This window comes from Argopecten irradians, chromosome 9 (assembly GCF_041381155.1).
Source record: "Argopecten irradians isolate NY chromosome 9, Ai_NY, whole genome shotgun sequence".
NCBI classification, from domain to species: Eukaryota; Metazoa; Mollusca; class Bivalvia; order Pectinida; family Pectinidae; genus Argopecten; species Argopecten irradians.
In genome coordinates this window covers 31,246,441-31,261,769 of record NC_091142.1, presented here as the reverse complement: position 1 = coordinate 31,261,769, position 15,329 = coordinate 31,246,441, and the positions used below count along the sequence as shown (strand labels likewise).

Here is a 15,329-nt window from a genome sequence, read left to right as displayed (position 1 = left end):
TTCATAACGAATTCTGCTTTTTGTAACCTCGTTGACCTGTCTCGCCGATCTCACTGTTTACCCGAGCCGAGCCCGAGCTAAGGGTAGACAACTCTCCGTTCCCGAGCTTTTTCTAGTACATGTAGAACATTTAGCCATTCTTCAAGTAAGAATGTTTCCGAGCTCTGCGACGGTGACGCAGTTCTACAAAGAGTCAATATATTAAAGTGTTTTTTATTCAACTTCATCTTTGGAAATTTAATTAAAAAATCCATAGATGCGGTCTCATACAATCTATGTCGAATTTTAACTCTTCATAACCTTTAAAACCATTGAAACGAAACTCTAGTAAATTAGCGATTGCAAAAACCCCACAGTTGACCCCGTTTTTCTGTTGCTGTACATTAGGTAAAATTGCCTGTAACATTGCCAGAGCATAACCCGTATCCTGCCTGCATACCATTGATATTAGAAAATTGCTTCTTTAAAATGTCCTGAACATAACACATTGTATTTCCACAAGGTTTCTCATCCATTGAAATATTATTTTTTTCCTTAAAACTAATTGTACTTTTACCATTATTCATCTGAAAATCAGCAATTTAACACTTTTATGTATAGCCTTCAGCTGGGCTGTACCTACTCCTATTTATACCCTTTTGATATCATTGCTATAGTAATTTGGAAGATAATAAAATGACAAAACTGACTATTTAACGGTATCTCTTTCCAAGTATTTAAAGATTTTATCAAACTATTCGTACCTTCAACTATATTATTTTTTATACCCATGTACTTTCCTATACCTAATTCAGTTAGTACCCACCAACCTGTATATTTCACTATATTTCCCTTGATATTAGAATTGAAATAATCTACAAATGGTTCACTCCACTTCTCAGAGACCTTATCTAACATAGTTTTAAAAAATCGCTTTCACTACCAAACCTCAATAATTGTAGAATATCTTCCAAATAAATACGCAACATTATATTGAAATTACAAATAAACAATATCATGAATAACTGATGTTTATTTCATACACGGACAAAGTTAATTATCTAATTATTTTTCATTTGAATTTAGTCAAGTTTTGTACTTAATGTCATTTAATTAAAATTCAAATATTAATATAACATATAAACTGCTATTACATTAATTACATTATACAATATTGTAATAATAACGTGTCCATTCTACATGTACAGTCATTAAAAAAGCTCGGGTCGGAGAGTTGTCTGCCCTTAGCTCGGGCTCGGCTCGGGTAAACAGTGAGATCGGCGAGACAGGTCAACGAGGTTACAAAAAAGCAGAATTCGTTATGAAATCATTTGATATTGATGTTGAAATTTATACCTTTATGACCAGCTATGTTTACTTGGTGTTTGGGTTACGGCAATTATTGTCAAAAAGGCATAATATTTTAATAATTTGGAAAAATCTTAAAATGTCACGCTCCATTAGCCCCTTGAAAAGTGATAAAGGTCGATTTATGAAATTCAAATTAATTTGATTAAATATAACTTACATAGAAAGATCAAACATAACACAAAGAAATGTTGTGTCAAAAATCGTTATAATATGTGCTGTCGTTGTGTAGAAAAACGAAAATAACCAAAGCTCGGGCTCGGGTTTTAAAGCTCGGGCTCGGGGCGGGCTACATGGTTTAGCCCCCACCAAGATCTTGACTTTCGGAACTTCTTGGATGTTTTCAACTTCACGGATCATGATACACGAGAGGCTTTGTTAGATGGCGAAACGAAACTGCTGAGCGCCAGTTATGGTTTGGTAAGTTCATTCCAATAGGCCTAGTCTAGTAATGATTACTTATATTTATTTAGAGTCGCTACTGACAGGTTAAAAAGGAAGAGGCATGTGTGGTTTGTATATAGTTTTGTAAAACCTCGTGCAATGCCACACAATATCACATGAAACTACACGGTCATTGATATTGAAAGTACAAATTATACTCACCAGGAACTGTACATGTGGCTCTTGGCGAATATAACGTTAGAGGCATAAACATACATGTCATCTACTGTCATAGCAATGATCAAATGTGTCTCGTAGTGCTATACCTCTAACATTGTTGGAGTAACTCACCAGGAACTGGGGCTCTTGGCGAGTACAGGCATCTACAGTCATGCCGTGCGTTCCATTTGTGGATTCATACCAGTTCCACTAAAGTGATACGGCACCGCCAAATGATTTTTTCTATGATGGCGGCACCCGCTTCAGAAAACGAACCACTTGTACCGGTTCGGTTTGGCTGGTACAACGCGTTCCATTACAGATACAGCGGGTTTGTATCAGTTGTATCTGCAAATGGAAAGCACGAATAGCCAATGTCAATCCTAAATAGGTACGTAAAACATGTGTTAACTGGCTTGTTCTGGATTCAAGACTGCCAAGATTTGTCAACCAGGTCGGCGGTCCGTTAGCACTGCTTAATCTGGCTATTACATGTAGATTTGACTATATAGCCCAATTTGACTACATGTGTAACAGAAGAGGAGAAAATGTAGTGGCCAGACCGGGATTTGAACCCGGGACCCTCCGACCACTAGCCGAGTGCTCTACCCACTGAGCTACCTGGTCACTGATGATCAACCCAGTCCAATCCCGCATCACATGTATAGTGGACAAATGTAAACAAACAGGTGAGGTATGGTCACATTTTTCTTGTGCAGTATGAAAACATAGATGATGAAAAAGATAGGTCAGTGATATGAATAATATTTGCCTACTTGCTCATTTTCAGGCGACTTTTTAAGATGCCATCGTTGCAATCATCTGGTATCCATCATCACTATTCCCCAATAACAAAACTATAGTGAATCAATCCAATATGGTGTTGTTGTGTCGTCTGCAGGTAAGCATCCACCTGATTTGGGCCACAGGTGCGCTTGGAGCATGCAGATCCCTGCAAAATTGGCCATGTGCAAAAAGTGCTTAGTTGGCTCATAAACAACAAGATATGTGGCTTATTTCAAATGGAAAACTTGAAAAAAAGAATGGATGCAAGTACCAAAAAATTCAACAATGGATTTTTAAAAACTCACTGAAAATTATCTTAGATGACAAAAATATTTTGTTCTGTTGATTCGCAAGATTTGTCATTCAAGTTTCGATGCGTACGCTGACATTATGACCAGGTATGTCGCTTTGGTTTTCATTTGTCCACTATACGTGTAGTGAGATTTGATATATATATAGTCAAATCTATCTATAACTTTGCTATAGCCAGATTAAGCATGCAGTGCTACTGGACCTGTCAACTACCTCTACCGGACCTGTCAACTACCTATCGGATGCACACAGATACCCGCAGGTATCCCGAATACCCGCTACATTCCGATAATTAAGACAACTCGACCAAACCCTGTTCACAACAATATTGTCAAAAACTGCTTCTGTCACTCACTGGCGGGGTATCATGATTCATGTGTATTTTTCCCTTGTCTCCAACATCTAGACTAGCTTCCCATTCAATAATATATATGTCACCATCACTAATTTAGCAGGCGTTGCAGTGGCATTTCAGCCGCATAGTCCATCAGTTAGCTTTTGTGGCTATGCAGATGAGTGATGGTACTGTGTATCGTAGTTATAAGCAACGGTGAGCATGTCCAATTCTTTGATGGGTGACAGTTCTGTTGGTTAAAGCCCCGGCCTTGGCACATTACATTTGGTGGCAGTGAACTGGCATTCTGTATGGTGCCCTTAGACAGCATGAGAAGCACAATGTTCCTGGTACTGGTTGGTGACTCTTGGGGTTATAGTCACGAGGCGGCACCGCTATGACAACAGCAGAACAGTTTTGTGTGCTGAGGATGCCAGGTTGAACAAAAGCTTCGGGATGAAGCTTGTCAATGAGGGGGTAATGTGACGATACCTGGATATGGCCATTTCAGTCGCATAGTCCATCAGTTAGCTTTTGTGGCTGTGCGCAGTACTGCATGGTGAGTGCAGATGGGTGACCGCTCTGTTGGTTCGGGACCCGGCCTCGGCACCTTACATTAGTTGTATTAGTGTACATATACATACATAGTGATACTGTCACCTTCTAGCTTTGCGCTAGGGGGGAATTTCTCTTTGTCATCAGTCAGTAGTGCAGCAGACCATTAATGCCACAGATTGGAGCCTAGTCAAACTACTCTCGCCTTGGTACATTTGATGCAGTAGACCACTCTAACTGGAAGTATTAGAGGCTTCTTTGGAGAGAGAACCTTCTAGCTTAGTGCTATGGATGATTTCCTATTAGCTCAGTCAGTAGAGCGGTAGACCAGTAAGTCCGTGGCGTGGGTTCGAGACTGACTGGCTGCACACTACTCTCACCCTGTTACACTAATATAACTTAATTTGTATACAGGTATTTGTAGTGGTGGATGTAAATACCTATCTAAATAAAAATGTATGTACAGGGTAAGCAAACTAATTAAGCTGGTTTCCCTGTGTATTGTGTACCTGTACTGGGACGTTTTTATTGCTCTGTACTGTGGTAGTTGGTACTTGGGTATTGGGATATGTTTTCCTGAGTTTATCAGGACATAAATTAGTTCCATTTGTGTTTCAGAAACATACAGAATGGATGTTTTATCTAACAGAGGTTACACAAAATGGAAGGTCAAGGAGTTCTACATGTGAAATACTCGCGAAGATGTTGATGAACCAGGATGGCAGATCAGGCCATTGAGAGATTCTTTGGAGTGTACCTCTTGTATAACGTCAATCCAAAGTTTAAAGGAAGAACATACATCGGGTATACAGTCAACCCAAACCGCAGAATACAGCAACACAACAAAGGCAAGCATGCTGGAGGGGCGTGGAGGACACACGGGCGCGGACCATGGTAACGGAATTATTGTTATCAAACGTTTGAACTGGAGTCACTGTTCTCTACAGCAAATAGGAAAGGTCAATTAAATATATAGAATAAGGATTGACTGTCTCTATTTGACCATTCAAATAGGTTGATTAGTTTGATTACTTTAAAACCATATATGTGTCATACATATTGTAAGATTGTGTTATTTTCCAGGGAAATGGTTCTGATTATTCATGGATTCCCAAATGACATCTCTGCACTGCGGGTATGTACATTATAATTTGAAAGCTTCTTTAAAAAAATGTATATATATTATGGATGTGTGTCTTCACCTTGACATATGACCACATTACACAGGGTGAGATGGTGGGGAAAACACATGATCTAAGGCCCTGTGATTAATTTTTTTGGTGAAGCACAATGTAAAATCTTGATATCCATGAAGCTAAGGTTATCTAATCCTATCTACTCATTTGAATATTACAAAGTTATCTCCCTTGGAGGTAGTTATCAATTGTTACATCATTGTTTTGTGAACAGTGAGAATTTACACAATTCATAACTACTACAAGGGCAGATAACTCTGTGATATGTATACAAATGTCATGTGGTATTGAAGACTATTACTAACTGTGCTGGCAGATATTTTACTGGAACAGTTTTTATAAGATTTTTGGTCGTTGGTCAGAGTTTCAAATGATTGAAAATTGAAAACAATATATGACTTTGTAAAGTCAAAACAAAGTTTCAGAATGCATGTGATATGGGTAATTTTTTTTTATTCCAAGAAATGTTATTTAATGGTATGATCCACACAAGGAAATTGACTGTTTTTTGTTTGTCATCCTTAGTTTGAGTGGGCATGGCAGAATCCAGAGAAGTCCCGTCGACTTAGACACCTGGTTGGAAAGAAGAAAAAGGAAACACCTTTCTTGTATCGTTTTCGGATTGTGTCGGAGATGCTTCGTCTTGGTCCATGGAATCGTTTTGCATTAACGATTCGCTGGCTCAAACAGAACTATGTACAGGATTTCTCTCCGGATTGCCGTCCCCCTATACACATGCCTATAACTTATGGTCCTGTTAAGATAAAAACAATGGCTAAAGACAACAAGACTAAAGGTAAAAAGAATCCTAAAGGTTCTAACAGCAGCAGTCCAGTAAAACAGGATTTAGAGGGAGATGATATCGGTCAGCTGGCGCTTCCCAGTCAGCAGAGATGTTCAGTTTGTTTCAAACGTTTACAGGTAAATATTCCTCACTCTATAGAAAATCTAATCACCAGTCAACAGAGATGTTCAGTTTGTTTCAAACGTTTACTGGTAAATATTCCTCACTCTATAGAAAATCTAATCCCCAGTCAGTAGAGATGTTCAGTTTGTTTCAAATGTTTACAGGTAAATATTCCTCACTCTATATAAAATCTAATCCCCAGTCAACAGAGATGTTCAGTTTATTTCAAACCGTTACAGGTAAAGTTCCCTTACTCTCTGTAGACAATTTAATGGTTTTACTACAGAAAGTCCAATGACTTACATGTATCTACATATCTACTCAAAGGCTTATAACGTTACCAAAGAATGTCTTTTGACTTTTTAGGTCATCTGACCCGAAGGGTCAGGATGACCTATAGTCGTCATGTTTCGTCTGCGTCGTCCGCCGTCCGCCGTCCGCCGCGTCCGCCGTGCGTTAACTTTTCACATTTTGAACTTCTTCTCAAGTTCTACCAGTGCGTTTTGGCTGAAACTTGCATGAAATGATCCTGCCATGGTCCCGACAAAGTGTTGTTATTTTTCGGGTCGATCCGAAATTCAAAATGGCCGCCACAGCCGCCATCTTGAAAACACATTTTGAACTTCTTCTCAAGTTCTACCGGTGCAAACTGTGACAGAGTTACAGGATCGCTACACCGAACTACAGAAATCCCAACAATGGTCTGAAGAGAAATATAATGACCTAGAACAGCATGGACGGAAGAACTCAATCAGAATTTTCGGCCTAGAAGATACATCAGAGAAAGAGACTGTTCAGGAATGTAAGGAGAAAGTAGTATCTCTGGTGAACTCCAAATTGAAGGTTGCATTACGTGGTGATGAAATAGACATAACGCATAGACTGGGAAAATTTGTGCACGGGAAAAAAACGAAATGTGATTGTAAAGTTTACCCATAGGACTAAAAAGCACGAAATCTTGAGAGCAAGGAAGATCCTGAAAGGGACGGGAATTTCTGTATTTGAAGACCTCACCAAATATAACCAGGACAGACTAAAGGAAGCGTATCATGTCAACTGTGTGCAAAACTCGTACAGTATCGATGGAAAACTTTTCGTTATTCTCAAGGATGGTAGGAAACGTAGACTTCTATATGACACGCCACTAACTGAGGAATTCTTACTCAGAGATGAAAACTTCACGCGAACGCGAGTTGGTTGAGCTATCCATTTCCGATATCGGTAGAGGACATTTCGGGGATCATTCCTGGACTACCGATCACATATTAACTTCAATCTTTGTGGTTTTTCTTGTGTTAATAATAGGAAATCTCTTCATTTGTAAGTGCGTACGTGAAAGTGTTTTTTTTTTTTTTTTTTTTTTTTTTTTCGATGTTTGGGATCTAAAATTATTCCATAGTGTAAGGTGAGTAAAATACCCCAGATTTTTTAACTCGTTTTTCTAATGGGGTTCTTTACCTCCAAATACTTTATATTCTATTAATTCTTATAACTGTATTGCATATTTCTATGTTACATATATAAAGATATTACTGAAATAACAATTCACCACATTTATTAGTGGTTGATCATGGTATGTTATTTTCCGGACAAAACCAACAGGCATTATAGTCTACATTTAGTATAGTACTTCCGGTTTTTATCAATTTCCGGTTTTATTTCATAGCAAGTACTGAAGTGCATATTAGAAATCTATATATTCGCACAATGCAACTGTTCCTAGACTGGGCGTGTAAGTTGAATGGTTGTCTTTTGATTGATTTGACCTAAATGAAAACTTTTTACATGTTTTCTTTATTTTCCTTTTTCTTCTTCTTATTCTTTCTCTCCCGTTTGTTTCCGTTACTTGCCCTGTGTTGGATGTCACTGCCGCTTTCTCTCGTTTGATATATTTTTTTTCAGGTTATCTCATAACCTATGAATGAAATCAATGTTCTATCAGCAAATTGTCAGGGTTTAGGTGAGAAGTTCAAAAGAAAAGACGTTTTCTCATATTTGAAAGATAAAAGATACAGTATTTTTTGTTTACAAGATACCCATTTCACACAGGAACATGAAGACTTTTTGAGAAATGAATGGGGATATAATGCGTACTTTAGCTCTTTTAAATCAAACTCGCGTGGTGTTGCCATCCTACTAAATAACAATTTTGAATCTAAGGTACACAGAGAGAAAAAGGATAGAAATGGCAATTGTCTTGCGCTTGATATTAATATTGATGGGTTAAGGACAACTCTAATATCACTCTATGGCCCGAATCAAGATACTCCAGATTTTTATGATGTAATACAAGAAACCATACATGATTTTAACAATGACCATATTATAATTTGTGGTGATTTTAATCTTGTTTTGAACCCGTCGGTAGACTATGATAGTAACTATAAACATGTAAATAATCCTGCAGCGAGGAATAAGGTTCTTGAAATAATAGAAAACAATAATCTTATTGATATTTTTAGAGAACACCACCCTGATATTAGACGATATACTTGGCGTAGGGTTAATCCTGTAAAACAAGCCAGATTGGACTTTTTTCTTGTTTCTGAATCTTTGCTATCAAGTGTAAATAAATCAAAAATTGAACCAGGCTACAAATCTGATCATTCTACCCCTATAATATCCCTGTCAGTAAATGAATTTAGGAAAGGAAAAGGACTATGGAAATTAAATAATTCCCTACTCAATGATACATCTTATACTGAAATAGTAAAAAACTTGCATCAAAGATACAAAACGACAATATTGTTTACCTGTTTATAATATTGACACAATTGAAAACATTCCTGAGGATGACTTACAGTTTATGATAAATGATCAATTATTCCTTGAAACATTACTAATGGAAATTAGAGGAAAATCTATCTCTTATGCATCATTCAAGAAAAAACAAAGAAGTCAACAAGAAGAAAAGTTAAAGAAGGAAATTTTGATACTAGAAGCACAAACTAATATTGATCTTGTAAAATTAACTCGTCTGAAGAAAGAGTTAGAGGATAGTAGAGCAAAAAGGATAAGAGGAAGTCTCATTAGATCTAAAGCAAAATGGGTTCATGAGGGAGAAAAACCAACTTCTTATTTTCTTAACCTAGAAAACAGAAACTTTACTTCTAAAATAATTCCTAACATCCAGAAGGAAAATGGCGAATTTATCACTGATCAGGTTGAAATATTAAATGAGGTTAGTGACTTTTATGAAAATTTGTATAGAGATAGGGTTGTAGATAATGTTGATTTAGAAATACACCTACATAACTGTAATGTACCAAAACTAACTAACTCCGAGGCTCATAAGTTAGAGGGAAATATTAATAACACAGAAGCAGGAAAAACACTCTATAGTATGAAAAATAATAAGAGTCCGGGGTCGGATGGTTTTACTACAGAATTTTTTAAATTTTTTTGGAAAAATCTTGGAAACTTTATTGTTCGCTCTTTAAACTATGGATTTTCTTCTGGTCAGTTATCTGTTACACAAAGACATGGTGTTATTGTATGTATACCAAAGGGAGATAAGCCGCGCCAGTTTTTAAAAAATTGGAGACCAATTACTTTATTGAATATTATATATAAAATTGCATCTGGTGTTATAGCCAATAGAATAAAAAGAGTTTTGGATAGGTTAATAAGCGAAGACCAGACTGGTTTTTTGTCAGGAAGGTATATAGGAGAAAATATTAGAACAGTTTATGACATAATGAAATATTTAGATGATGCTGATATCCCTGGCATGCTAATGTTAATTGATTTTGAAAAAGCTTTCGATTCAGTTTCTTGGGATTTTATTGATAAAGTTTTAAAATATTTTAATTTTGGAAAGGATATTCAAAATTGGATAAAAGTTTTTCTTTGTAATACATATGCTTCAATTAATCAAGGCGGCAATATCTCTAAGAAAATTGACATCAAAAGAGGATGCCGTCAGGGTGATCCAATCTCGCCATATATCTTTATACTTTGTGCCGAAGTCCTCGCTGCAAGAATAAGAACAAATGATAAAATTACAGGCATAAATTTACCAGTTGATAACATACCTATTTTGAATGTTCAATATGCAGATGACACTGGCCTTATATTAGATGGTTCAGAGACATCACTAAGCGAGTCAGTCTCTGAATTAAGTTACTATGCCAAAATTTCTGGTCTTAATATCAATACTAATAAAACACAAGTGATCTGGTTAGGGAGTTACAAATATATAGCAACATAGAATATCGTCCGGACCTAAATTTACAATGGGGGAAGAACAATTTCACTTTCTTGGGTATAGATTTCTCTGTTGATTTAGATATGATACCAAAAATGAACTTTGACAAGAAAATTGTGAAGCTTAAGGCAATAATAACCTCATGGAAAAGAAGAAATCTGACTCCAATAGGAAAAATTCATATTATAAAATCACTCTTGATTTCGCAACTAAAACTATTTATTTATTACCCTTCCGAATCCTTCGGAAAAATACATTTCCCAGTTAAATTCTATCATATATAACTTTTTATGGAATGGTAATAGACATCAAATTAAGAAGGATGTTGTTGTACAGAAATATATAAAATGGGGGTTTTAAAATGATTGATTTGTTATGTTTTATCAACTCCCTTAAGCTAGGGTGGATAAGGAGATTAACTAGTGCATCTGGTAAATGGACATCCATATTGAAGCTAGATATTGATTTCAATAAATTTTATCAATGTGGAGAAGAATATGTGAATTCATGTATTTTAAACTGTAAAAATAAATTTTGGACAGATGTTTTCAAAGCCTGGAAATTGCTAAATAATTCTGAAAATATGAAACAGCACAAAAAGGAAAATTTTCTTAAATCTCCACTTTGGTACAACAATGAAATTCAAATAAATAGGAAATTTGTCTTCTTCCAGAGCTGGTACCTAAAAGGCATTTATATGATAAATGATCTTATAAAGGATACTGATTTTAACAACTTAAATTTCCTATCATTTGAGGATTTTTCACAAAAGTTTAATGTTAAGGATGTATTCTTCTGAGGTTTTGGTCCCGTTGAAGTCTCGTTTCAACATAGACCAAAGAAGTTATGAGATTTTCAAATATAATTTATCAGTATCTGTAGCAAGTTGCCAGATGCAAATTTTGTCAAAAAATTACATTTCTATTTTTAGTAGATTTTTTTATACGGGGATTTTAAGAAATGGCCCATTTGGCGGCCATTTTGAAATTGTGTCTTTTTTTGCTTCAAGTAGAGCCACAGTTTTACCATTTTTTACTGAAATTGTTTTTACTTAAATCATTACTGCGCCGGCATTTTTAGCTGTATTTAGCTAATTTTTGTTGCAAATCGTTACTAGGTTCGTAGTAATTAAAATATTTAGCATTAATATGTGAAACAATACACTTTTGTGACTTTATTTTTACATTTAATGGTAATTTGGGCACTTTTATTTTTTACTCCAAAATAATGAAAAATAACAAAAATTCAAATGGGGCAAAAAAGTAAGCACACGGACCCCCAATTTTTCTTCCTGATTTAGAAAGAACAACCGTTTCCCTATTGATATGCAAAATAATAACAAAAGTTTAATACCAGAACTTTTTTTATAAAGGGTTAAATTTGGCAAAAATGGCTGAAAATGGTGCATTTGGTAGCACAAAATTAAGGGGTAGGGGTAGCATAAGTTGTTTTTCTGAGAAAATATATTAGTTTAATTGATCAAAACTGGTATATTTTTAAAGAAGACTACTAGAAAATGAATTCTACAAACATTCATACATGTCAAACACCTCATTAGGAAATTATGGCTTTAATCTCTGTCTTATATGGTCAAAACGGCAAAATTTCCATAAAATCCAATATTTTGTCAACTAGGTGTCTTTGAGTGACAAAAGCTCAAAAACGAGCACACGGACATATGTTTTTTTCTTTCATTTTCTTTTATGGTATGAACTCCTTTTTCCAAAAATCTATATGAGAAAAAAAGTTTAATACAAGAAAATTTTGACTTCTCAGAGGTGTACATCCTTAATTGTAATTTCTTACAATATCATGGAATGATAATGGCAATTAAACAATATCTAAGAAATATTGTTAAAGATACAGAAAAATTACCGCTTCCTAATATACCATTAAATTTAGAGTTGGTCATTAAAAGTAAAAGAGGGTGTAAAGACTTTTATAATTGTATGTTAGTAACACCACCGAGGCCTACTGGCACTACAAAATGGAATAGAGAGTTTGACTTTGACGATGATAAATGGAAAAAAATTCATAAATTGCCCTTTTCAGTTACTAATAACTCAAAGCTTATATGGTTTCAGGCAAGAATTAATCACCATATTTTGGTGACAAACACATTTCTATTTAAGATCAATTTGATACCTAGTTCATTGTGTACCTTTTGTAATTTGGAGAATGAATCAATGATACACAGTTTATGGGAGTGTAATGAGATTCAAACATTATTACAACAATTTGAATCTTTGCTGGATGTACTTTTTATTCCATTTGCTTATAATAAAGAAACTTTCCTCTTTGGAATTGTTGAACAAAAATGTAGTAAGGTTGATAATGAAATATTGATAATTATTAAACAATATATGTACAAAACAAGATGTCTTTATAAATCATTGAGTATAAATGCCTTAATTAATAATATTAAGGATAATTATAATGTTCAAAAGTATAATATATCTTATCAGAGTGAAAATAAGATAAAAATGTTTGAGATGGAATGGAGAAAATGGAAACCTTTACTGGATCTTTAATAAATTTTTTGATTGATTGGTGCCCCTCATAAAGATTACATATTATGTATATAGTAAACAGTTTGTTTGTCTAGCGATATGTATACTGGCCGCCCTACGGTGTGTCAAATGCATACCATGTCTTTATATTATGTTACAATGTCAACCCTGATTTTTTTGCAATAATCTATAATAATATGCTGTTCCTTCATTAAACCAAATTATAATACACAGTGCATCCAACACCCCCCCCCTCCCTCTACTTCTTTTAACCCCCCCTCCCCTTCATTTTTCTTTTATTCCAATCTTCTCTTTTCTTTCTATTTCTTTCTCCTACACAATGACTTTATTCATGTCCTGATTTTTGTTTTATTTTTTTTTTTTTTTGTATTTTGGTTTTTTTTTTTTTTTTTTTCTCTTTCATCAATGGTATACGCATACTATGTCCAATAATGCAAATGATTTATATATCCCAAAAAGTACAAAAAAAATCATAAATCTACATCACTTATTTTCAATATATTAAAATAATTATGCTTTGTATATTAGATATTCTAAGTGGTCTATAACTATTTGTGTGTGAAGTTTAAACTTTGTAGCATTTATTGGACATAGTATGTTTTATTGTAATCATGTTTCTAATTGTATATGTCTGTGTGTGAATGTGAGTGTGTGTGTGTATGTGAGATAGTTACATATTGGTGTATAAAAATAGAACAATGTGAATGTATATTTCAATGTGAAATCCTATGTATGAAATACATGTATGTGTGTGAGTGTACGTTTTTGTGCATGTAATTGTGTGTAGATGTGGTCATCTGCTGATGTGTAATGTAGATATATACATTTTTGATATATATTTTCTATTCTGTGTACATGCGTGTGAGTAAGAATGTGTGAGTGTAAATGGCTGTTGGATGTGTATACAAATATAAATATAATGACTATGCTATGTGTGTGTGGATTTGAGAGTGAGTCTCTTTAGTGAGGGTATATGTGTGCGGTGTTATATATGTTTTGTCATGATATATGTCTAATGAAAACTTGAAAAATAAAAAAATTACAAAAAAAAAAAGTTCTACCGGTGCAATTAGGCTGAAACTTGCATGAAATGATCCTGACATGGTCCCGACAAAGTGTTGTTATTTTTCGGGTCGATCCGAAATCCAAGATGGCCGCCAAAGCCGCCATCTTGAAAATACATTTTGAACTTCTTCTCAAGTTCTACCAGTGCGTTTTGGCTGAAACTTGCATGAAATGATCCTGACATGGTCCCGACTAAGTGTTGTTATTTTTCGGGTCGATCCGAAATTCAAAATGGCCGCCAAAGCCGCAATCTTGAAAATACATTTTGAACTTCTTCTCAAGTTCTACCGGTGCGATTAGGCTGAAACTTGCATGAAATGATCCTGACATGGTCCCGACAAAGTGTTGTTATTTTTCGGGTCGATCCGAAATTCAAGATGGCCGCCACAGCCGCCATCTTGAAAACACATTTTGAACTTCTTCTCAAGTTCTACCGGTGCGATTTGGCTGAAACTGGCATGAAATGATCCTGGTATGGCCCGACAAAGTGTTGTTATTTTTCGGGTCGATCCGTAATCCAAGATAGCCGCCAAAGCCGTCATCTTGAAAATACATTTTGAACTTCTCAAGTTCTACCAGTGCGATTTGGCTGAAACTTGCATGAAATGATCCTGACATGGTCCTGACAAAGTGTTGTTATTTTTCGGGTCAATCGGAAAACCAAGATGGCCGCCACAGCCGCCATCTTTAAAACACATTTTGAACTTCTTCTCAAGTTGTGCGATTTGGCTGAAACTTGCATGAAATGATCCTGACATGGTCCCGACAAAGTGTTGTTACATCTCTGGTTGATCCCAAATCGAAGATGGCTACCATGACACTATATCTAATTTAACTTCCTACATGTTAAGGCCCTTTGGCCTCTTGTTTGAAAGAAAATTTGTTGAAAGAAATTGAAAATGATCCTGACACGGTCCTGACAAAGTGACACCATATGAAATTAAATTTACTATTGCCAAGGTAGTCAGATGACCGTTAAGGCCCTTTGGGCCTCTTGTCTACAAAAAGTCTCGTTAATTAACTACAGAAAGTCTCATAACCATTTCTATATTTCCACATTTTATATTAAGGCTATGGTTTATTACACATTTTTAGCTCACCTTGTTCGAAGGACCAAGGTGAGCTTATGCCATACCGTGGCAGTGGTATCCGTCGTCCGTCCGTCCATGAACAATCGACTTAATTCTTCTCCATAACCGCTGGTCGGATTTCAACAAAATATATTTACATATGCCTCTATATAGTCAACGGGAGGGGAGTTGCGTTCAAATTAGCGTAAACGCAACGACGTATGAATACAAACCCAAAGTAGGATCGGACTATTTCTAGTTCACGCTTCGGTAAGATTTTGCGTCATATGATAATCTAAATAAACTATAATTACTTAATTTACATTTTACCTTTTCACAGATGACAGATTTGCTTTGAATTAATAATAAACTAAAAAACGATTTCGGTCTTCTATTTGTCTCAAGACTGATCCTTA

General features: G+C 35.4%; 1 protein-coding gene across 2 annotated transcripts in view; it reads left to right on the top strand.

Annotated features, from left to right (window-relative positions):
• The first annotated feature begins 1,656 nt into the window (after window positions 1-1,656).
• LOC138332065 (structure-specific endonuclease subunit slx1-like) overlaps window positions 1,657-15,329 on the top strand; it is a 24,307-nt gene continuing 10,634 nt past the window's right edge. The window contains exons 1-4 of one of the 2 annotated variants that reach the window (XM_069280012.1): window positions 1,657-1,767; window positions 4,556-4,831; window positions 5,021-5,072; window positions 5,659-6,054. In XM_069280012.1, the coding sequence (XP_069136113.1) occupies window positions 4,656-4,831; window positions 5,021-5,072; window positions 5,659-6,054 (624 nt within the window). In that variant the 5' untranslated portion in view covers window positions 1,657-1,767; window positions 4,556-4,655. The remainder of the gene's footprint in view (window positions 1,768-4,555; window positions 4,832-5,020; window positions 5,073-5,658; window positions 6,055-15,329) is intronic. The other variant, XM_069280014.1, reaches the window with a different exon arrangement.